A 22,883-nucleotide genomic window follows, 5' to 3' on the forward strand; every position below is an offset into this window, starting at 1 on the left:
TACCCCGAATCAAAATATTATTTCGGTTATTGGATCTCACGCCTAAAGTCGGACGCATCCAAAACATGTTCTAAGGATATAGTTGAAATTGTTAAATTGTAAGGGAAAAATTGGCAATAATTAGAACATCATTCTTTAAACAATATTTACTTTTTCCTCTGCTCAAGAATTCGACAAGTTCACACCTAATGTCAAATAATACATTAACATTGGGAGGTCGAGTAATTTAGATTATTAGAAAAGATGAAGGAATTACAATCAGTTGGAGGACTTTGATTCTTTAGCATTTTGAAGACATTGAGTAATATATAATTTTGCCAAACTCTGAGAGCAAAATTGGGAAATGTGCTGACTGTATGTGCTGATTTGTCCCGCAACGATCATAGGGTTTAACCTTGGAGGAACAGGCAACGGTCTGATCAATTTGTTAATATCATCATCTGGAAGCGGTGGTTCGTCTTTCGCAGCCCTAGCAGCATTTTCTTGAGCTCTCTTTAATAGCAGTCTGTTCTTATCTTGCTGTTGACGTATAACCAAATGTTGATAACGATTGAATTTCATAGCTTCTTGATTAAGTTCGTCCACTCGGTCCATTAAACAGCGCAATTGGGTTTCCAAGACCGTCGCAGTACCAAGGTCCAAATATTTTGAACCTTCTTCCTCTGGAACCATTTCTTCAAGCTCCGACATCATAATATTAGTTAAATTGCTGTTCTTTATGACAATGGGAACTTCGACGAACAGCGTTTCATATCCAATCTTGAGTGTACGTAGAGCTTCTGGTGTGAACTCCCCCTCTTTGTACATCTGAATTGCTTGAGGAGTCAAACGATACGCCTTCAATGTTAAGAAGCCTCTAGCCGATTTTGCAGTATCATAAATTACAACAACCGATTCCTCAATAGAAGTCTGGTAGTTATACTGCGATTCCAACAGTGGCAAATTCAAGAAATTACCAACATCGGCGCTCTGATACCACCCGACGTGAAAGTGATCTACGTTAACTCTGAAAGAAGGTTGGTTTGATGCATTTAAATTGGTTAAAATATGAGAAAACGCTCAACGGCTATACGATATAAACATAAGTACAGTAATCGTTTCGAAACAATCCATACCTGCGCAGCCTCCGCATCATGGCGCACTGATACTCATCCTCATCCGTAATATCATCGTGTTTGGGGAAAGGGAAGCAATTAGTAATTTCCAAACGATTCTGCACAACTAAACCCAGCAGGGCCCCTTGTACAACGTCCATGTTACTCATTGACTCTTCGTGGCAATGCTTAACCATTTTCATTACCGTCAAACCTTCGCATTGTACGTAGTCGACGCGTGGTTCCGTCTCTTGTATTCTTCTAGTTTGTCCTCTCGTACCCATTTTTACGTTAACGATATTTCCTTCAAGATACGTTCAACACTTTTATCAATTATACCATCTGCTTTCAATAGACGACGCGTCAGGGTTGGGTCAAACGTTGAGGTTAGAAAGAACGTTTCACAGACAGTGCTGCTCAAAGCGGTGAATTAACCACAGAGTAGTAAAACACCTGAAAGGTGCCTATGATTCACATTATACAGCTATAACGAATCTCTTCCACCTGGTAGTCACCCACCGAAACTAGTTTACATTTAGCATGGACATTTTCTTTGTCATATGGAAGTTTGAACCGACATAACGTTCTAATAAAATTTTAGACTCGTACATTTGTAGCATTAAAAAATTGTCTTCTGGCCATTTAAATATTACAAAGATGTGAGTACGGAATTTACGATACTATTCTATCTACACAGCAAACATTATTTCCGAATCATGCTTTTGTTAAGAGGATGTGAAACCTGCATCCGAGGAGCCAATCGTTCATGAAACTTTTTTCTGAACTGGATCTACCTAATCGTTTCAAACTTTACAACTTAAATATGGAGGCTATAAGGGAGGTCCTGACACCCATGAAATCTCTTTTTTTTTTAAATGTATAAAATAGCTGTAAACAAATTTAAAACAATTGAAATTTCATGGATGCAGGACTAGGGCTTCTATGTCCACGTGGTACGATTTGAAACGATTCGATACATCCAATTTGGGGAAATGTTTCATAAACGAAACCTATTTGACGCCACTTTTACATTACCTTAAAAACAGAATGCCGAGCTTGAGGAAGGTTCTTATAGAAAATTGAGTATTTTATTCGAAATTGAACAATCCATTTTGCTGGTACATTCGCTTAATGACATTCACTTTTAGAGTTTTCATGTACGTATAAACGAACGTTGACAGTGTTAGATCTCTTGCAGAGCTGGAAGTTAATAAAGTATATTTCCTATGAAAGCAAGATTTCGGCTTGCTGAACTCACATCAAGATTGGCACTTTGCTGTACAGTTCCACTTGTAAGTCGCTGTAGTTTTTACGGTAACACAGTAGTTTTAAATATTGCAATGATTATTGACTGTCCTATGACGATAGTTAAATTACGCGAAAGTGACGTCACATCTCGACATTAATCGCGTTTAATGCGGTTAGAGTATAAATTGGAGTAAAATTCAAAAGACGATACTTATTTTGCAATTGAAATCAAGAAGCGAAACTTTACTAATCCGTTAATGCTCCTCCTTTGCAAGAAAATTGGCTGAGAATAACCCAATGCGAAGAATGGATGCTGAGAGTCTTGATAACCGTGGAAGTGAAAGTTTCCTTGCTCAAGTCCTACGTTGATGGCATTCGGTGAGGTCAGTCTTCAATAGAATTATGACATCAGCTACGAGGAATTCCCTCAAAACCTCAAATCTTTCGCTAAGTTATTTCTAATTTGTTAATTTATATTGGGTTAATCTGAGTATGCGTTTGCGCAGAACCATTTCCTCGTTGAGCTGGTGGTTGGTATATTGGTTGAGTACTTCGTTGCTGACCTCTTCTTTTATTGTACCCCTTAGCTCCATTTCCTCCGCTACCTCCACCTCTTCGAAACTCCATACCTGTTGTGTTAACAATGAATTACAAGTTGTAAAATAAACCTGCTGCATGTTATTCCTTCGTAGATCTATTAAAAGGAGGTCTATGAATATTCCACCCTAATCGACGTACCATTTACATGATTGTGACCTTGATCGTAACGTGACTGTTGACGGTTACCTAATCTTTGATCTTGCCTTTTTGAGTCTCGCACATGCCCCTGTCCCCCTTGTCGATCCTATAATTTGATTAATATATTAAAGCATTAAACAGTTCCAATATATCGGATACTGTCAGTAATTCCACACTTACATCATCAGTTATAGGTATGCAATCAATTTGTAACACTTCCTCAAAATTATGGAAATTTTGAAACTGTACCACACACGTCCTGTCAGAAACTGCTGTCACGATAGCATTATAATACTGAAAGATTTACACAAAAATAAACAAATAAGTTATTTGAAGCATATTCTTAAAATTGCACGATAGAAGAATATAAAGAACAACGATTCAAAGTATTTTAAGCACTGAAAAGGTGTAATGTAAGAAAGTTCGTACTCTATTATCTTCCCAATATTTAGCCTTGCATCTGTCACCTGGTCGCCATATCCATGGCATACCATCAGAATTATTAGCTGAGCGACTGGCATTATAATTCATCTCTCTTCGGTCTCCATTTGTCGTGTTTTCCTTTTTACTGTCATTGTTATCTTCAACCGGTGTATTCTGATATTTAATCTGTGGGTTTTTATCTATGGGAATTTTATGAATCGCCTCCGAATGAATTAAACCTTGACTTCCATCATGATACACACGATTATGCCTGCCAGTTGCATCATAATATTGCTTGTTTCGGGAATCAGGTTCAACCTAAAAAGAAATTTTATTACGGTTCATGTTTATTTTTTGTATATTTTCACTGACGTTTAATCCATTTGTATGACTTCGATTGTATATGTTCCAATTAATTACCTGATGATCTCTGGGAGTATAACTAGTTTTATATCCACCATCCTGCTGCAAATAGTTATGGGTTTCCTGGTTCCTTTGAAATCTTGGTGGTTTGTTTGAATGCGAGGTGTTACTGACACTATGTGGTGGATACTGCGATGAACTATGACCTGTACTATCCATTCGTTTGTTGGACTTAAACTCTTCTACATGCCTTGGCGCTGTTTGGTAACTTCGACTTCCTCTTTGATTTCTGTGCAAAATGAACAATTTGTAAACTTTCTGTTTACTTAATACTATAAATAATAACTAAAAATTTTAATGACGAAGATTTGGTACCTTGCAGCTTTTGGACCTTGTACGTAATCAGTGGTTTTTAATTCGTACTGATCACAGTTGCTGTCTTTATCCCTACTTTGAACTGTGCTGCTTCGCTGTGAGTTGTCATCTTGCATCTCTAATTGTGCAGGCAATTTATTTTCGAGAAAGTCAAACAATGAAACTTTTCCACTACTTGGTTTTCCCGTACCCTCTTCTACTTTCTTCTCGTACCTTTTACCCCTTGGTTCTCGCGTTTCACGTGTATTACTGTAACGAGTCATAGTTTAAATTTATTAACATGAAAATTAAATAAGTCAAATAAAAATTTTTTAACGATTTATGAATTCAATACCTGTTTTGTTTACTATCGGTTCTTTGTAACGACCTCAATGCTTTATCGACATTGTTTCGATTTACTCGCAATGCATACTCAGCCTGTTCTATAGAAAAGCCTTGATCCACTATCCTCTGTACGCCATGGTCTAGCAGCTTTAAAAAATAGAATATGTAAAGAATTCTAAACACAATAATGTAAACATATCTTGCGTTTCATTGCATACCTGCCTGTTTCCTCCACCGAATACTTTCTTGCTGCCTTGTTTAGCTGCTTCAGCGATTGCATCTTTTCTTTGTGCCTCAAATTCTGCATTTTCCTTACTCACCTTCTCCTTTTCAGCTAACGCTTTAAAATTTTTGTCTTGATCCGAGACTTTCACAATTTTTTTCCCAAATGGAATCCATGGTGGCGGACCTCCTTCTTCCATTGATCTCACTCTTGAGTGTAATGCCAGTTTCTGAAAAATGTTGGTTGTAATATTTGTTGCAGACATGAAAAATGTAAAAGTGTTAAGAAATCAGAACACACTTTGTTCAATTCCCATTTTTCTACAAGATTAGAAACTTTTCCTCCTAGAATGCTAACTATATGGGAAGATTTCAATAATATAATACCATGTAATGCCGGCAGATCTCCAGCTTTTATTAATAGCTTTGTACCCGGAGGTGTGTTCAGACTGTAAAGAAGAAAGTACATACAATCTCTCAATAATTACGACCACTAACATGAATGGCAATGCCTCATTTAATTTATACATTACCTCAAACAGGAAATGGGTTCTATTTCTATAGCTTGGAAATTATTCCGTCCATCGGTTAATGACAATTTAAGCATACGTGGTGCTGCACGAGACTCTTCATTATTCTTTGGTGCCGCCACATTACGTAACTTTTGTATTTGCAAGACTATATTACTAGATTTCAGGTCTCCTTCTCCGCTGCTAATCTCTCGTAAATCATACTACAAAGCACTTTTTATAAGTACTAAATAAATGAATAAAAATATAAAAATCATACAATTTGAATAAAGTTAATACATACATCGGTAGCACGTTTTATTATCTTTTGTACATCGGTTATGTTACCGGAATCGCTCACTGCATCGTAACCCTGCTCCGTCAGATACCTATAAATATTAATAAAACGACTTTGGGTAATATAATAAAAATGTAACATAGCATTTATTTTGTCTATTCGCTACAGACTGATATTAAAGATCGACATCTCTTTGCATATCGCAAACATTGTACTCACCAGCCTTGTTCCGTCAATTTCTGCATAGTGACAACTGTCATGTTCCTGGCATCCGCGGATCAACGACTAGCAACCACTTGATCGTCTCCTTCACCTGATAGTTGGAGCAACCGATTTTAACATTCCTATCTGTATTACACTTACCTGTATATAAACATTCACCAATTTGGACATACGTCAAGATTGTCTTTCGACGTAACTGATCCTCTATCCATACCTCTAAGATATCATTGAAGGACAGTGTGCTTGATCGTTAATCATTACTTCTATTGTCAATTTTTGAAAGAACTATGAATAAAAGCACAACGAACCGCACCTTGCCTATCGAACAAGTCGCCATCTTGAGCGGCCATTTTGGAAGAACGGCGCGCGCCTGGAGTAGAGTGACCTTAGACCATATATATCCAGACCTCGCATTGAACCTCCCACTCTCAGATTTTCAGTAAGCAGAATGGTTTTAACTGTGTGGGTGAGTCGTCGGGACACGTGGTGTATTCGTTACCCCTTCCACTGTAAGGCTGTCTGCATAAATATGTGTCTAAAATCTGATTGGGTCCGAATGCCGTCGGCACACGTGGTCCATGTGGTATTCGAGTTTACCCCTTCCACTGCTATGCGAGATCTAGATACTTATGGTTTAAGAGAGTGACGGGTGTAAAGTTTGTTTACAATAAGCGATAGCGATAAATTAGGGAATTGGAATTATATATGGGTCAGTTTGCATGATCGCGGTCCTGCCCAGGGTTGTGCAGCAACACCTTTACCAAGTTAAACTACAAATGAAATACCTAATAAAATACACGACCAAGATGGCGCTACTGTAACCTCACTTTTTCAAAGTGGTCAAAGTATACATCACTTGTGAATAAACATTTTAGTCAAAGAAAGGGGTAAAGAATACTGGTAAGTAGGAGCAAACCATTAAAAAGATCTAAGCTTTGACATTCCAATTTTCCGTACATTCCATAGAAAATTTTGAATTTTAAGCGTATCAGGAATAGGAACTGCAGAAACATAAAGTTCTATATTCATGTAATTTACATCACGTATGAAACTTGTTAAGTTAAATATCTAGTAATTTACTGTAAAAGAACTACGTAAATTAGCTACGGTATTTTATTTACTCAACTCTGGGCGTTTATTACGTATTTTTGACGAGAGCGCTCACTTCTCGCACTTTCATCTCACATGAGTTTATGCGCCGAATTACGTATTCGCTATATGAAAGAACGAGATCACTAGCACTTCCGGCCTAGTAATATTTTAAATAAAGGTACATACCTTTCAAATCGAAAATTGTTGAGAGGTTATAAGAACTTAATTAAATTTTACTTCACAGCTAGTTTGCGGATCGGTGTCATCCCCTAAGGAACCCCTCGGTTGCCCCGTTCATGTTACCTTATTGTCCCTTCTTCCGACCGATACCTGACCGCAGATACCTGAAAAAGGTACACTTGTACTCCCATTGCATCATCTTAAAATTACGGATTTTCCGTTAAGGTCCGTTTCCGTCACAAATTAAAGAGATTCGGCTAGAGAGTACCTTGATTTTATGAATATTATTTATTAAAAGTATTAAATTATTTTGAAAAGTTAGTTTAAAAGTTAAAAGTTAATACATATTTTCAGAGGGGTCATTTCATATCCGCTTTTCAATGGAAACTGTTCGATGGAAAGTGGATATCGTGAGGGGACATCGAAGTTTCACCTCTTTCACGGTTGTTCCTCCCAGACCCAAAAGTCCGGGAAATTCAAAACTGGGTCATTCCTTATGATCCTAAAATTATCAAAGAGCGACCTGAAGTGCGCTAAACCCTCGCGGTACACTATTTTAGATTGCCCGTACATTTTCACAATCACCGTACGTGCTTCGAAAGTAGGTCACATTCCTTACCAAAACGAAAAGAAGAAACGCGCAAGGTGCGTCTGTGTGTCTCGGCACTCCATTTTGAGGAACGAATTACGTCACCCTTATTCTCTGCATACTAAAAAATATGACGCCCATACTCCCACCTCGGTCAAGGACAAAGTAACGTTCGCAATGTAGGCGTTAAAATAAAAAACTTCGAAAATACTTTGGTTATTCTCTTATTTTTTTTTCTTTCCATCGAAATCGCATTAACCAAGATGGACTCGACTGAGTCAAAGCGATGTTTATCCGTTGAGTGTAGAGCAACCCTCGTTAGATCAGAGATGGTTATGTAGACATTTTCTGAAGTATCCACCTACATTCGTCACTACGTTTAATTCGGGTTGTAGCTCCGCATCACACTCAGTAGACATTTCCCAGATATATCGCCATTTTCCAAGAACACCAGTATTTCCTCTAACACCAGACACGTAGGATGAATCATCCTGTAGGTAACATACATTCAAACGAATCTCGTTGGAATCACTTTAGTGACTACTAGCGTGTTTTCGTTATAAGATAAAGAGTGATAAGCCCTCGGGGCGATAAAAAATGTGCAAGTCCAGGAAGATGTGTACAAAAGATTAAACATAAGTGTCGATACATGTCCAGCAATTATCTTTATTTCTGCACAATTTATGATTGATTCTCCCTGTTTTCCACGGCATTATTAATACAAATATGTGGAGAGTAGGCAAATTTCAGGATAGAATATAAATGTCAATTCTCGTTTACATGTATATAATATAATACTAGTATGCAGTATGTAATGTGATACGTTAAATACCTTTAGGAATTTAACAAAGAATGTTAATAAGACTAATTGTACTGCCTCTTGCTGTAATGGCGACTGTGGTGTTGAAAAGTCGAAGAATCGGTTCCTTGGGAATTCTTACCGCGCATGCGCAGAGGGGGCCGCGCGCATTTCGACATATACCCCATGGCGCGTTCTCCGATATTTCCAGCTGTGCATATAGTCGCATACGTATGTGCAACCAATCTCTACTTACCTTGCCACGGACCGTAGAACCGTCGAATGAACTACAGTCCGATAACGTCGGCACAAAATACCGATTTCCATATCCACAGAGAGCCTACTATTGTGCAGTGAAGCTCGCCAACATTATTCGAAGCTCTGGAAAAAAAACCCTTCAAACTCTATCAATTAGGATTTTGAATATGAAAAATCATATACGTATTTGGCGCGAAACTGTCGAGTCAGAAAACTCGAAAGAGTTTCACGCCAAATATGTTAATTAAAGTTCGACGTCACCTTCGACGCAAAATAACAACTTTTACGTAGTAGTAACAATTATCTAGTAATTGATATCATTGTGCCATTTTCGTACAGATTAGCGGAATTTCTTTTTAATCCCACCGATATCATTTACGTCTGTCACGCGATCTTTAATTTATAAATCAGTCGCTTAAGAGTACGTTTTATGGAGAAACGATTTTGAAGGTGAGTATATTTGGCGCAAGGTCTTTTAACGCCGAAGGCGTTGATTTTTGGAGGATTCAAATATCCCCGTGAAACGGTTCCTGATGTCAGTTAACCTATATAATGTACAAACAAGCCCGAAAGAGTATTTAAAAATTGCAGAAAACCTCCAGTCTGCTCCGATCTCAACTGTTTCGTGTTTTTCTTCGTTCAGCGTAACATCCAGCGCTGGGCGAGCAAACGTTTCCGGCATCGAGGCTTGCAGAGAAATCGAAAGGACGCGAGACCCGCGCTGGGGCGCCGCCATGTTGCCTCGCTCTCGAACGTTGTGTACTCGCCGCGCGAGAGAGACACGCGATGCCGCGGGAGAGGGAGCGAGCGGGACAGAGAGAGGGACGCGGCGCAGGCTCGCACACGTTGCCGGAGTAAGCGATGACTTAAGCCAAGCGAGAGGTGAAGCTGTTTTCCGTTTCAGTTTCAGTTGGACAGTCTCCGGCGGAGCTAGACGGGAAATTTGCTCCGAGGTGGAACTCGGGTGTGAACGTTAGGTGTCGCGTGTCCACGCAGGTTGTTCTGGAAAAAAGTAAGTGCATGGGTGAGGATTGTTCGTCTTCACAGGAGAGTCTCTTGGGGTTTTCCCGCGCTGGTGCGAGCATTTGTTTATACCTGTTGATGCCGCGAGTGAAAGGTGTGCCACCACGCGGCAGGGATGTGTGTCGAGGTTTATCACCGTCTCGATCGCTTCGCCCAGGATCACGAAGGGCAAAGATACGAATCCCTACGCCCCCTTTCGACGAACAAAGATGGTTTTCCTCGACGAGTCGCGAATCCATTTTTCTATTGACATTCCTGCCCTCGCTTTCTCGTAGACTTTTCAGCGCGTTGTATTACTCGCATAATATAACCGATGATTAAGTTCTTCGCACATTTATGGGAATTTAATTCTCTCCTTTTTAAATAACAGTTAAGGTATTTTCATTAATTTTAAGAAACATAGGATTATTGTGCGGCGTGAAGATTTTAGTTTTTGAAACTTCCTATGATTCGGCAACCCGTAATCAGGAAAGTTTCTAGAGTTTCGCGCCAAATATACAATTTGCATACGTATATATGTACGTACGCGCGAAGTCATGATTGAGCGTGTTAAATTAAATTTAATTAATATTTCTGTATCTATGAATTTCTCGTGGATCAAGACTGAGGTACATAAATACAAATGGTTTTCGCAGTTAACCTTACTTACCGAAATACAATGGTAGTGAGATAATAGGAAAAAAAAATGGTCGTTCGTCTTAGCCACCACATGACGTCCATTTGTTATTCCCGATGTTTTTCTGCACTCCGGTTGCTTACCTATGAACTAACGGCGTCATCGGGATACGTACATCAAGATAACGAGTACTTGACGATTTAATTAGCGGAGCACGTTTACTTCGCGATATACTCTACTAACTTCGAAATAAGGCCTCCATTACCACGGCAAGGTTTATATCGAATTCCAGTGACGTTTCCCGTTTCTTTTTTTCCCTCTCACAGATGCATAGAACTGTGAATCATCTCGACTTACGGATTACTCCTGCGATTACGCACTACGATTATGCGTGCGTAAAATGGAAAGTAGGTTCTCCGATATCGTCGACACTCTGATTGAATTTTAATCACGGGACTGGGGCTTCTTCTCGGGTTAATGTTTCCAAATGAATGATTAACAGGTTTGACTATTAATTTCGACATTTTGTCAGTTTACTTCTGGCTTAAGGTGATGTGAAACACGCCGATTAACTTGATCAACGTCGATAAAGAAGATTTTCCTAAATGCCTACGTTGCCGACGTTCGTTTTTATATCAACAGCTATACCGAATTATATTGGGTATTGTACTAAATGGCATACTCCGCCTGTCGTTTTCGTACAATAATATCAAGAAATCGAAGTAAAACTCTAGAAATCCTCTGGATTCATGCTTTCTGAGGCCCTAATTGACTGCAGAGGGACCCCCTGCGCCATCTGTGATTTCCAGGTCAATTAAATGTTCACTCCGAGACCTCGTATTCCCATCGTTTTGGCATAGAAGCGTATACAACACTTTTTTTGCCCTTATCCCGTTCAAATGTGAGTTTATCGACTATCAAAGTGTTCTAAATTGTCGTAAAATTGTCCTGACCCTTTCGATTCTCATATCAGAGCCTTCGATAATTATATACTGATCGAAATATGAGAGATCGACGCCATTTTGGTTCTGGTCTGGGCTGAGTTAAAAAATTCTTTTGAAAAATCCAAACTTTCAATGTGTCAGGACAATTCTTAGATGATCAGGAGTGATGTGTCAAAGTTTCGGACAGTTTGGTCTAATACCCTTAAAATAAAGTGTTGTATTCGAATCGACTGATTTGAAGGATGTTTCACTTCATCTTAAGATGATGTGAAAGTGGCGTCAAAGAGGTCCGACTTTATGGAATTTTTTTCCGAACTGGCTTCTCCAAATCGTTTCAGACTTTACAACGTGAATATGGAAACTCTAAGGAAGGTCATGGTACCCATGGAATTACATTTTTATACAAAATTTAAAAAAATATAAACAAAAATGGCGGCCGTCTTCGGGGATGAAATTCTTCTCTCGAATGCGAATTCCAGGGGGAAGTGAGAAATCTTTATTTATTTATTGTCTGTTTGGTGTAGGAATTATGTCAGGCTCGATAAGAGAACAGAGTAGCCTTCTTATAGAATTTAATTCCATCGCTAAGTGCCTAATTCTCTTCGGTGTCCCCTGTACATTGAGGGACATAAATGCATTCTCTACGGTATGGTCTTGTCAGTATATGATGGAAAGGTATCCATGTATTTTACTGTACTGATGCGTGTTCCATGTTGCGTCAAGAGATGAGTAAAACTCGATGGCCTCGACTCGCCTAACTTTCGTATTTTATCCGTCGAAAATATCCCGTCTCTTTCTTTCGCCACGAATATTTCTATTTTTTTTCTATCATTGCTGATAAGAGACCTTAAGGTGTTATGGAAGTGGTATATATATTTTTTTTTCTTCAAAAAGCTTTATATATATCTTCTCGTTTTGATATGTATATAGAATGACACTTTCATATCACCTTAAGATTTCTGGAACAAAGCCTTGATTCATTCTGGTCGAAAATTTAAATTCCGCTCTAAATGCACGTTGAAGACTAACCAGAGATTAACAGCTTTGGAAGAATTTAAGTGTTAATAATAATTGACCGAAAATGATACCACGCGAAAGATGTTATCATAGGACTAGTCGATATCTATAAGCGCCAATATTCGATCCCTTTGATTTATCGGTAATTATCTATATATATATATATCTATCGAAGCTCGGATTTCTTTCTTCTATGGTACTTAACGAGGTATCTGTTCGTGAAAAATGAAAAAATATCAGCATGTAATAACGTTTTGAAAATTATCAGGAAAAGTCAGAGGAATGGTGAAAGAAAGTGTACTTAAAAAATTTGGCAAAGTTCGTTGAACAGATTTTCCGTTGGATTGAAGATTAGAAATAAAACGAGTTACGGTTTATCGAGTTTTGGCCTTTTTCTTTTTTAAGATCATTTTTATGTATTCGTCGGTATTTGGAACACCTCTACGTTATCATTACTTAATCGGACCGTGAGCAGTCTCACTTTCTTCAACCTCGTTTACCTCTGGCCACTTCCCGTCGTTATATAGGATCCCAGTTCGAATCGAAAGAAAAAGAAAGCGACATTCAACCCAGCTGGGTGTGGCCAGCTCTATGGGTTCCTTTCGTCATGGTGTGCCATGAAATGGTAGAGATGTGAATTTCCCCTAACTCGGGACTCCCCGGAATCTAATCATGCTACGGGATATTTAATTAATTAATTGATTAATTTTTTCATTTATGTAAACCCACTTCGCACGACTCCACGGAGCGACTTTTCAACTCACGTGTATATTGCGGCGATTTTTCTCCTCGTTCGCCGCACAGGAAAATAAAACGAATCCGCGACATAACCTCTAAGTCACGTGGCCACATATCTGCGGAGACGCGAAAACAAAGAGAATTGCTACGAGGAAAAGAATCCGACATTAGTCACCATTTCGTTGAGTTGGCGTGCATAAATGTATATTGCATTTTGCTATCACATATTTACTATCGAACGTAGTTCCGTAACAAGAATATATTCGTTAGAAATATCTTGGCATGGTATTTATAAAAATGATATGAAGAAAAATGTCAATGAAAGAAAGGAGAACATTTTTAAACATTTTGCGCATTTTATGGTTATGTAAATATGATACGTTTCATGGGAATTGTGGACATGCCTAATATTTCTAAAGAAAGATACGCTGAATGTATCTGTAAAGAATTCCGGTAATAGCAGGTCCTTTTGTCGATTCCGGGTAATCTTAGTACGCTTTTAATGACGCACTGTAACTGTCATCACAAAAGGAATTTATGTAACGACTCTTTTGCGTCGTTAAGTTCCTTTTCATGGTTTCGAGGTGAACCGAGTACGTCATCTTTTTACAAACGACTTTCGGCAGGGTGTCATCTCCACGTCTGTTTCATTATATAACGTTGAGCAGAATTTAAATAATTTGATTAAAATCATAACAGAATTATCGAGATTTCGTTCTTCATGAAATTTTCTCTCAGCGCAGGATCGCGGCTCGTACGTTAACGAATCGTGGAATAAATTATGACAATTTTTTAGTAATATCAATTCAATCTAATTTCACTTAATTAAATAATTAAGATATTTAGAGAAAACCTGATTTTTATCTACTCGGTTCTTTTATCAATGAAATTCCGTTATATAAACGATGATTAAATTCCCTGCCAATTTATGCGAATTTAATGTTTTTCTTAATAACATTAAAGTTATTTTCAATAACTTTGGCAGACTATCAGCGATTATTACGCTGCGTGGACATTTTAATCGCTTTTCTGAGGATTTTAGCATTAAAATCTTGCAATACCGGAATCGATCAGGTCGTCAGCGATTTTTCATTTTTTAAAAGAAATCTCGATTTTCACATACCTTGCGCTTTTATCAGTGATAAGAATAAACGCTTTGTTCATGACGTACATATTCGAGTATCTCCAATTTGAGGTCGCAATGTGCCATGAGGCGTGTAACCGTGTTAAATTCGTTTGTTTTTTTCCTTTTTATCACGTTTCAAGGACTCGAGCGATTCGCGATCTGGTTAGGCCTTGCGTCGCGCCATTGCTCGGGGAATATTTATTTAATATGCGGGCGATTTTCGAAACGCGGATTACCTTCAATAACGCCGACGAGTGACATCCTTGTAAACGGCACTTTTTAAAGTGGCTCAGAGGGGTCTAATTGTGCGGCCGCGTTTACTTTCGAGTCAAGGCGAGATCTGCGCTTTCAGGGTTTAGAACTCCTCGTTAATGGCCGACCTGGTGAAGAAGTAGGTCGGGCATAATTTTGTCGAGGGACAAGTGGGTTTATACCTTGTTTGTCGTCAGCCGAAGATCCGTTAAGATCCTCGTGATAAATCAGTGTAAAAAGAAAACATCGCGTAAAAGAATGCACGTGGGAGAGTTACCCCGTTTGGGCAAAAGGGGAGAAAATTATTTAGGTCTCACGTTATGCTTCTATGTACAAAAAGTACTGAAATTAGATTATAGAGTATGTAAGACGGATATCTTGTATGTTGTAGCGATAGTTTATCATTTCGTTTCTATTTGCAGATTTTTATTCTGCTGTACTTTAAACGTTTCAGTACCAGAGGTTTAAGGTGAAGTGAAACCCCCTTCAAATCAGTCGATTCGAATACAACACTTTTTTTAAGGGTAAAAGACCAAACTGTCCGAAACCTTGACACATCACTCCTGATCATCTAAGAATTGTCCCGACACATTGAAAATTTGGATTTTTCAACCAAATTTTTTCACTCAGTCCAGATAAGAACCAAAATGGCGTCTATCTCTCATATTTCGATCAGTATATAATTATCGAAGGCTCTGATATGAGAATCGAAAGGGTCAGGACAATATTACGACAATTTAGAACACTTTGATAGTCGATAAACTCACATTTGAACGGGATAAGGGCAAAAAAAGTGTTCAAAGTTTCGGACAGTTCGGTCTAATACCCTTAAAAAAAAGTGTTGTATTCGAATCGACTGATTTGAAGGGGGTTTCACTTCACCTTAAAATTATCAGCGATAACCTTGCTTGTCTTAATGGCGGCTCAATTCCGTGTAAATCCTGTTGACATATCGCCGTGAAGTGTACCGATATTCTTGTCACTCGGATTCATGGTACTCTTTCGGCAGGATGTTTTAACTGGTGATATCAATAGCGACGTGACGTTTACTGCGTACGTGACGCATGCGTAATGGCGATTACGTTACTTGGCAAAGAGCGTGAGTGGCAGTATCGATCTTTCCTCGATCATCGCGAAGAAGCGCGGCGATAATCGGAGTACTCTTAGAAAAGTATCGAGAATCGATGACGTCATGACCCACGTGACGTTCCCTGCGCGCCGTACATGCGCAATGGCCATTACGTCAGACGATCAACGGGCGTGAGTAACACTATCGATCCTTTTTTAATTAACTCCGTCTCGTAGTACTCACTGGCAGACTCGACTCGACATTGAATTCGTGCCAGAGTCAATGAGGGAATCGGGAGCGAGTACTTCCCGCGAGAATCGTCAGAAGCGAGATATCGATTATCGATTTCAACTGGGAGCGGTGTTCAGGTGCGAAGGAGTCATCGACAGATATCCTCGTTGATGAGAAGCTCGTTAAGTTATTGGAATAATCCCTGGTCGTAGATACTGAGGCCAATTGGAGGAAAAAAACCTTCAGACCTTGATTCCATTTCAGGATTCCATTTTTTTGCGATAATGTCTCAGAAATAGAAATTTTATCGCCAAGGCGGAGGGGCCGATTTTCAAGCGGCTCCTTCTTATTTATCCTTCATCCGTCTTATTAATATCTGTAAATCGGACCTAAGAGAAATACCGCAAATAGAGCTGCTTATTTTCATTAGGTGTGTACTTTTATTAAGCTCACATTTATAAAGGTATAAAATTTCTATACAATGTTTTTTTATTTATTTATACAAGGAGGAACATGCGTCAATCGAATTATCGCGTATTTTCATCGTGGGGAAGTTGATTGGCTTATAAGTTATTGCAATCGTTTAATAAAAGGAGCGAATTTTACTCTACTCCGAAATTTAGATAATTTATCTCGTAGATCTCTCAAGTTTTTGCGCGGTATTGTCGAATCGATTTTAATAATTAGCAAATTATTTATGTACAGGTCTTTCTATTCCGAAAAATGGGGTACGGAACGGAAATGGACGGCTGCGGGAACTTCATGAAGTACTGCCTGTTCTTCATGAACTTCATAATTTTTGTAAGTGTTAACTTCTAATTGTTGATCCGTAAATAGGTATTTTCCCACCCGATAAACATCTCTCGAAGTTCCAGAACCGTGAAATGTTATTAACTCAAGGCGAGCAGTCGATGAACAATTCTTTTTTTTTTTTCATGAGTAATTAACCAGATAGGGAACTGCGTTTACCTTCGCGTTAACTATTCGTCTACACTGATAGAAATCTATGGGAATTTACGTACATGTTTACATAACTGAAGTTTCACGTAGGAAAATGTAAACTGAAATAATTAGAAATTAGAAAATTTTGATATACCCGTAATATTCTATACTTACCGTATTAGTGCAGTTTTACTTGAATTAAATATAATATTACATTGTAATTTTCATTAATTTAGATGTCGAATGCGATATTACAGAGACAATGTAATTTTATTGCAATCTATCGTGGCGTCAAAATAACACGGTCGAGTATGCAAATTTGCATGTACATTATTATCTGTTTACGTGCGAAAAAGATCAAAAAGGAAATAAAGTGAGAAATTTTAGCGAAGGTATATCAAATTTCACATAGCATGCACATTGGTGAATGCCTATCTTGTGGATATCATGTCTTGAAAATAAAAAGGGAAGGCATTCTTCTCCGCCATTGTACATGGAGAGAAATGGATGCCGAGAAAAATATCCCCCTCAGAAATGCGAATTTTAACACCAGTGTCCTGCATGAATTATTTTGTACAACTCGTTTTTCTAAGATAAATGTAATATTTGTTAATGCACACATATGATAATAAGAATAAGTAAGCGGATAAATATTTGTCCGTGACCAGCTGGCCAGAAAATTCGGCCGAGGTCGTCGAGGTGCATCGAGATATTCTCCTTGCATAATTTAATCGGAATGTTCCACTTTACAGATCGGAGGTTCGGTCGTCGCAGGATTGGCGATTTGGGCTTTGGTCGATAACGTACCATGGATTGGAGAACTCATCGGCAGTAACTTACTTACCGGTGCAGTTTACATCCTACTTATCGGAGGGATCGTCGTCGCTTTCATAGCTTTTTGCGGATGCGTCGGTGCATCCCGAGAAATAAAATGCATGCTACTCACGGTAAGTTGTCGACGTCGAAGCCGGTAAATCGAGAAAAATCTGCGAGACAAAGTTTCTACCAGGGGTTAAGGTGAAGTGAAACACGTCGAGGAACTTGATCAACGTCGATAAAGAAGATTTTCCTAAATGCCTACGCTGCCGACGTTGGTTTTTACATTGACAGCTGTATCGAATTATATTGGGTATTGTACCAAATGGCATACTCCACCTGTCGTTTTCGTATAATAATTATATAGAAATCGAAGTAAAACTCCAGAAATCCTCTGGATTCATGCTTTCTGGGGCCCCAATTGACTGCAGTGGTACCCCCTGCGCCATCTGTGATTTCCAGGTCAATTAAATTTTCACTCCGAGACCTCGTATTACCATCGTTTTGGCATAGAAGCGCATACAACACTTTTTTTCGCCTTTATCCCGTTCAAATGCGAGTTTATCGATTACCAGAGTGTTCTAAATTGTCGTAAAATTGTCCTGACCCTTTCGATTCTCATATCAGAGCCTTTGATAATTGTGTATTGATCGAAATATGAGAGCTCGACGCCATTTTGGTTCTGGTCTGGGCTGAGTACAAAAATTTTGTTAAAAAATCCAAATTTTCAATGTGTCAGGACAATTCTTAGATGATCAGGAGTGATGTGTCAAAGTTTCGGACAGTACCGTCTAATACCCTTTAAAAAAAGTGTTGTATTCGAATCGATTGATTTGAAGGGGGTTTCACTTCACCTTAAGATGATATGAAAGGCGCTGAGAAATTTAATCGACGTCGATTAATTAAAATAACGTCTCGCTCGAGCTCAAGCGCGCGTTTCTCTCAGCACACTACACTGGGAGTTTCTCGTTCAAAAATGTATTTGGCTCGAAACTCTACAGAGTTTCTTGATTCATCTATACCGTTTTTGGTGGTAACGACATTTTGAATACTCAGGTGGGAACATAAGCTGGCACGTCCCGTTACCGACATTTATATTTATTTTATAGTCCACGTTTATAATTATAAGCGTTCCATGTGTCATTTCGGTAAAGTAATGGTGAAGAAATTTACGTATACTTTCCCCAACGATTTGACTTATCAGGTATACATAGGCTGACTCATTCATATCACCTTAAGTTGATTTAAGGTGATATGAAAAAGTCATTCTATATATATATATATATATGATATCTTGTATATTGATATATATCAAAACGTGAAAATATACAATTTTTCTCTAAACTGGGTACTCCAAATAATCTGAAAATTGAACACGTGATTGGGATGGTTCTAATGATGGTTTTGAAACTCGTGAAATTTCATTTTACGAAAAAAATTTCGTCTTTTGGTTCTTGCCCAAAATAAATACATTTTTTTTTCCCGAAAAATGAAATTTGGCAAATGAATACATTTTTTTTTCGAAGAATGAAATTTCGCAAATTTCAAGACCTTCATTAGGACTTCCATAATCCCATGTTCCAGTTTCAATAGCATTCGGTACAACCAGTTTGGAGAAAAGAAAAAAAAAAACCTGACTTTAATCGTGATTTAAAGAAAATCTGCGATTTTTTATTCTTTCAAAGAAATCCTGATTTTTATCAACCCTGATTTCTACAAAAGCTTTTCCTCGAGTGAAAACGTGAGAAAATGATTCGCAGATCTACCTTACTTTTTTGTTTGCAACTTTTATCCTAAGAGGACCTTTCTTTCGCAGTACCTCATCATCGTGTTCTTCCTGTTCGTAACGATGCTCGTTGGTGGAACCTTGGGCTACGTTTACCGTGAGAAAGTAACCGACTCTGTGGAAAAAGAGATGAAAGGTTCTTTAAGACTGTACGATCACCAGAAGTCTGTCAGGGAGGCATGGGACATTACGCAAACCACTGTGCGTAGTCAATTTATTCATTATAAATTTTACCAAATGTGTTAGTAATTTATGCAATGTTTAATTGAACATTTCATTGGTACAGCTTCATTGCTGCGGTGTCCATGGATGGGCAGATTGGGGCACGAATGGGCTTCGGATACCTCAGAGCTGCTGTCGTCCGATCCAACCTGGCCAGGTAAATTGATTATTCTATAGATCAATTAATCTCTTTAACTGAACACTTAATTCGTCTATCATCAATATTTACTTAGGTGAATTTTATTTAATGAAAATGTTGGAATTGATGATTACTAAGATTAATATTGCAGATCCCTGCAATACGCATCATCGGTAATGTCGACGCGCGGTTGGAAAACCGCGCCTTGGCAATCTACAGATGATAAATTGTTAAAGATCTCAAATTTGTTTAAGCGTTTACCTTTGACGACTGCATTACGTCTATCTCAATTTTTAAAATTTATTACCATGGTTTTGTTTTTTTTTTTTTCATTGGAACGCTTGAATTTTAGGATGTCCATGTTTATTCAAATGTCATATTTCTTTTAGTATTACAGCTGCAATTCCGGAGTAGACGTTAATCCAACCACGATATACACGGACGGCTGCTTAACTAAAACTCAAAACTTTATGCAGAAACACGCCGCCATTTTGGGAGGTGCTGGTATAGCCGTTGCGTGCTTTATGGTAATATTTAATAATCCTCGATATCTCTCACCATAAAACTCTTCTTTTACTCGATCAATGGCTATCGATGTACCCATTCTCCACGTTTACACAGACTGTTAAAATTAATCACCTGTGGAATATCGTTGTTGCACTCATCGATAACTATTTCCTACAATTGCAGTTCTTCGGCATGGTGTTCTCCTGCGCTCTGTTCAAGATGATAGAATGAAAGGATAGATGATATAGACGTGTCACCGTGATTTGTCGACATTTTGCGAACGAGATCAAGAAGGAAGAAGAAAAAGTGGCAATGCACTTTGCGACGCGCTGCAGTATTTCGCACAACTTTCGATCGCCATTGTTGATCATCATTTGTTCATGAGAGTGCGCTCATAGTCTCGACTAGATCGGTCAATAATCAAGTCGGGTGTTTCATTTTGGACGTTTGGTTGAACAATTTATATTTAATACTTCGCGTCATGCCGAGCCAACGAATGTTAACGTCAAGACATTCTAAGTTAATTTAAGAGACATCGTAACGTCATTGTTATCGGAATAATACTTACGTGGTCTATGATTTACACTAAAGATATGTCTGTACATTATTACAACCTGTAAGTCAGAGGTTTCTTTATTATTTATATTCTCATATTCTGATACAATCTGTCAAGTACGTACTGATAATCAGAATTGGGTAAAATGGTTCTCGATGTATACTTAAAATAGAACAAGCTAAATAGATTTGTACAATCCATTTAAAAGTGGAATATATATGTATATTTGAGGTAGGTTAGTGAAAAAAAATACAAAATGAACTTTTCACATTTTCTCGAGGACCTGTATTTAAAAATGCAAGGAAAAAATTAAATATGAGTTTCTGCGAAAGCTATTTCGTGTTATGTGTGTTGTTTGACTATTTCGAGAGTTAGTTGTTGATAGATGTGACTTTCTAATTGGTTCTTTTTTAATATACTAATTTGCGTACACGCCACGTTGATGTGCACAAATATGTATGCATAATTCAGCGTTATTTGTACTTTCTCTAGGTGTATTTACTGTTAATTGGAGATAGACTCGAGATGTATGTAACACGAGCTACCAAGCTCAGTCAAAACGACTGGTTATAGATGGCCAAAACAACCAAAAGAAACCGCAGAAAGACAATCCGCCGGTAGTTCTAGGGTTAAAATAGGAAATGCAAAGTAGTTTTCTTTATTCTCATGTACAATACAAAATGGAAAGAGGACATTTTGCATTTCAGATACCTATTCCAAATGAATTCAATTGAAATGGTTGCCCAGCTCTGCTGCCGATACAATGAGTTAGGGAAATTCGGGGAGGTGAACCTAGCTGAAGACATTCTTCGGTTTCTTAGCTTGTCGATAAGCCGAGGTTCCTTTAATTTTGCAAATGTACTCGATGTATATCCAGTGCCCTATTGTGCACCCTATAGAAATCCCTTGCCAGAAATTCCATTGGGGCTCTCCTGTACCGAGCGCACACAGTCGCGTATGCATTTTCCAAGCCTAGGGCAGGACGCGTGTACAAGTGTCAGTGACAAATACCAACACCTAAGTACACTTACGTACACGGCCATTGCGCACTGTTGGGGCTGTGGTCCAAGTCGATATTGCGGGCAGGGGCTCGCAGTACAGTAGTCGACATAAGTTCCTCCTGGCATTTGAGATTATCCCTGATATGGTAAAAGATCGGATTAACGAGTACTCATCGACTAACAGGTGAATTCGGTACCTTAAATTCTACGAGCATTTAAATGAAGGAATTATTAAAAGTACTCCTTCGTGGAATCTCCTCAATATTTACCGAGTTTTACCATTTCTTCCATTGATTATTCGCGAGCGAATGGAATGACGCAGGGGGGGGGGCGTAATCGCCATTTTGTCATCCCGCAGTTACGACGATATTAAATACAATACCTCCAATTTTTCTGATTTCCAAGAACTCCCTGTCGATAAATCAAATGATCTCTTTTTGAAATGATCGAGGTTTATAATTCCTTCCATTGATTCTTTTTTTTTTGCGAGCGAATGAAATAATGTTGGGGGAGATTTTATCGCCATTTTGTCAACTACAGGTAGGACGCCATGATATTAAATACAATACCTGCAATTTCTCCGATTTTCAAGAGTTCGGTGTCGATAAATTAATCCAAAGATTCAATATCCCTTGAAGATCCCTTTTAAGGTTACTAAGTTTCATAATATCTTACATTGATTTTTCGCGAGCAAATTAACTAATCTAGGGAAGGATGTCATCGCCATTTTGTCATCCCACAATTACGATACCGATTGCAATACTTGCAATTTCTTTAATTTCCAAAAGTCCGCTGTTACAAAATTACACCAAAGAATTAACATCCCTTGATGGAACCTTCTCGCGATCCGTTTTTGATATCAGTAAGTTTTATAATTTCTTCCATTGATTTTTCGTGAGCGAATCATCTAATGTAGGGAAGCATCGCCATTTTGTCCTTCCGCGGTTAGGACGCCATTTTGAATACTCGCAGTTCCCGGGAAAACCGAAGAGATTGTGGAAAAAAAAGTCGTCAAAGAAGGGACTTTTAAGCTCCGGTGCTTGTTGGGAGAGGAGGTTGTTTTTCCAGCAATTATGCGGCCCCTGTACAGTGTGTGTCACCCTCGGCCACTTCTTGCTTCAAAGTGTCACATGTTGCTACGTCGCAGGCGCGATATGAGTGAAG

At 38.5% G+C, this 22,883-nt stretch overlaps 3 protein-coding genes across 4 annotated transcripts; 1 reads left to right on the forward strand and 2 right to left on the reverse strand.

Annotated features, from left to right (window-relative positions):
* Positions 1 to 131: 131 nt before the first annotated feature.
* Positions 132 to 1,516, reverse strand: LOC105701438 (eukaryotic translation initiation factor 3 subunit H). The gene is made up of 2 exons (XM_012428216.2): positions 1,116 to 1,516; positions 132 to 1,006 (listed from the first exon to the last, which is right to left on the reverse strand). The coding sequence occupies exons 1-2, from the start codon at positions 1,376 to 1,378 to the stop codon at positions 259 to 261; spliced, it is 1,011 nt and encodes a 336-aa protein (XP_012283639.1). The 5' UTR covers positions 1,379 to 1,516; the 3' UTR covers positions 132 to 258.
* A 644-nt stretch (positions 1,517 to 2,160) lies between these two features.
* Positions 2,161 to 6,164, reverse strand: LOC105701324 (tudor domain-containing protein 3). Of its 2 annotated transcripts, none has more exons than XM_012428021.1 (13): positions 6,031 to 6,164; positions 5,814 to 5,907; positions 5,601 to 5,685; positions 5,321 to 5,520; positions 5,089 to 5,236; positions 4,784 to 5,017; positions 4,576 to 4,712; positions 4,242 to 4,490; positions 3,924 to 4,155; positions 3,510 to 3,821; positions 3,261 to 3,374; positions 3,081 to 3,186; positions 2,161 to 2,971 (listed from the first exon to the last, which is right to left on the reverse strand). In XM_012428021.1, the coding sequence occupies exons 2-13, from the start codon at positions 5,852 to 5,854 to the stop codon at positions 2,814 to 2,816; spliced, it is 2,016 nt and encodes a 671-aa protein (XP_012283444.1). In that variant the 5' UTR covers positions 5,855 to 5,907; positions 6,031 to 6,164; the 3' UTR covers positions 2,161 to 2,813. The 2 variants fall into 2 exon arrangements, with proteins under 2 accessions (XP_012283444.1, XP_012283530.1); XM_012428107.1 differs by having other exon boundaries at positions 5,990 to 6,164.
* A 3,436-nt stretch (positions 6,165 to 9,600) lies between these two features.
* On the forward strand, positions 9,601 to 21,959 carry LOC105701505 (CD151 antigen). The gene is made up of 7 exons (XM_012428335.2): positions 9,601 to 9,746; positions 16,456 to 16,551; positions 17,445 to 17,639; positions 19,325 to 19,495; positions 19,581 to 19,673; positions 20,045 to 20,182; positions 20,346 to 21,959. Exons 2-7 carry the CDS (start codon positions 16,474 to 16,476, stop codon positions 20,391 to 20,393), a joined length of 723 nt encoding a protein of 240 aa, XP_012283758.1. The 5' UTR covers positions 9,601 to 9,746; positions 16,456 to 16,473; the 3' UTR covers positions 20,394 to 21,959.
* The last annotated feature ends 924 nt before the right edge of the window (positions 21,960 to 22,883 follow it).

The sequence above is a fragment of the Orussus abietinus genome, unplaced genomic scaffold, assembly GCF_000612105.2.
Source record: "Orussus abietinus isolate OABI.00-Male unplaced genomic scaffold, Oabi_2.0 scaffold168, whole genome shotgun sequence".
In the NCBI taxonomy this organism is placed as follows: domain Eukaryota; kingdom Metazoa; phylum Arthropoda; class Insecta; order Hymenoptera; family Orussidae; genus Orussus; species Orussus abietinus.

Excerpts from the sequence above, each read along its gene's own strand:
- LOC105701505 (XM_012428335.2), top strand. The coding sequence starts at position 16,474 with ATGGGGTACGGAACGGAAATGGACGGCTGCGGGAACTTCATGAAGTAC. Across the intron at positions 19,496-19,580 it reads GGGACATTACGCAAACCACT|CTTCATTGCTGCGGTGTCCA; the intron begins GTGCGTAGTCAA and ends TCATTGGTACAG. Across the intron at positions 20,183-20,345 it reads TAGCCGTTGCGTGCTTTATG|TTCTTCGGCATGGTGTTCTC; the intron begins GTAATATTTAAT and ends CTACAATTGCAG.
- LOC105701324 (XM_012428021.1), bottom strand. The coding sequence starts at position 5,854 with ATGACAGTTGTCACTATGCAGAAATTGACGGAACAAGGCTG. Across the intron at positions 5,237-5,320 it reads GAACCCATTTCCTGTTTGAG|TCTGAACACACCTCCGGGTA; the intron begins GTAATGTATAAA and ends TCTTCTTTACAG. Across the intron at positions 3,822-3,923 it reads ATACTCCCAGAGATCATCAG|GTTGAACCTGATTCCCGAAA; the intron begins GTAATTAATTGG and ends ATTTCTTTTTAG.
- LOC105701438 (XM_012428216.2), bottom strand. The coding sequence starts at position 1,378 with ATGGGTACGAGAGGACAAACTAGAAGAATACAAGAGACGGAACCACGC. Across the intron at positions 1,007-1,115 it reads ATGATGCGGAGGCTGCGCAG|AGTTAACGTAGATCACTTTC; the intron begins GTATGGATTGTT and ends ACCTTCTTTCAG.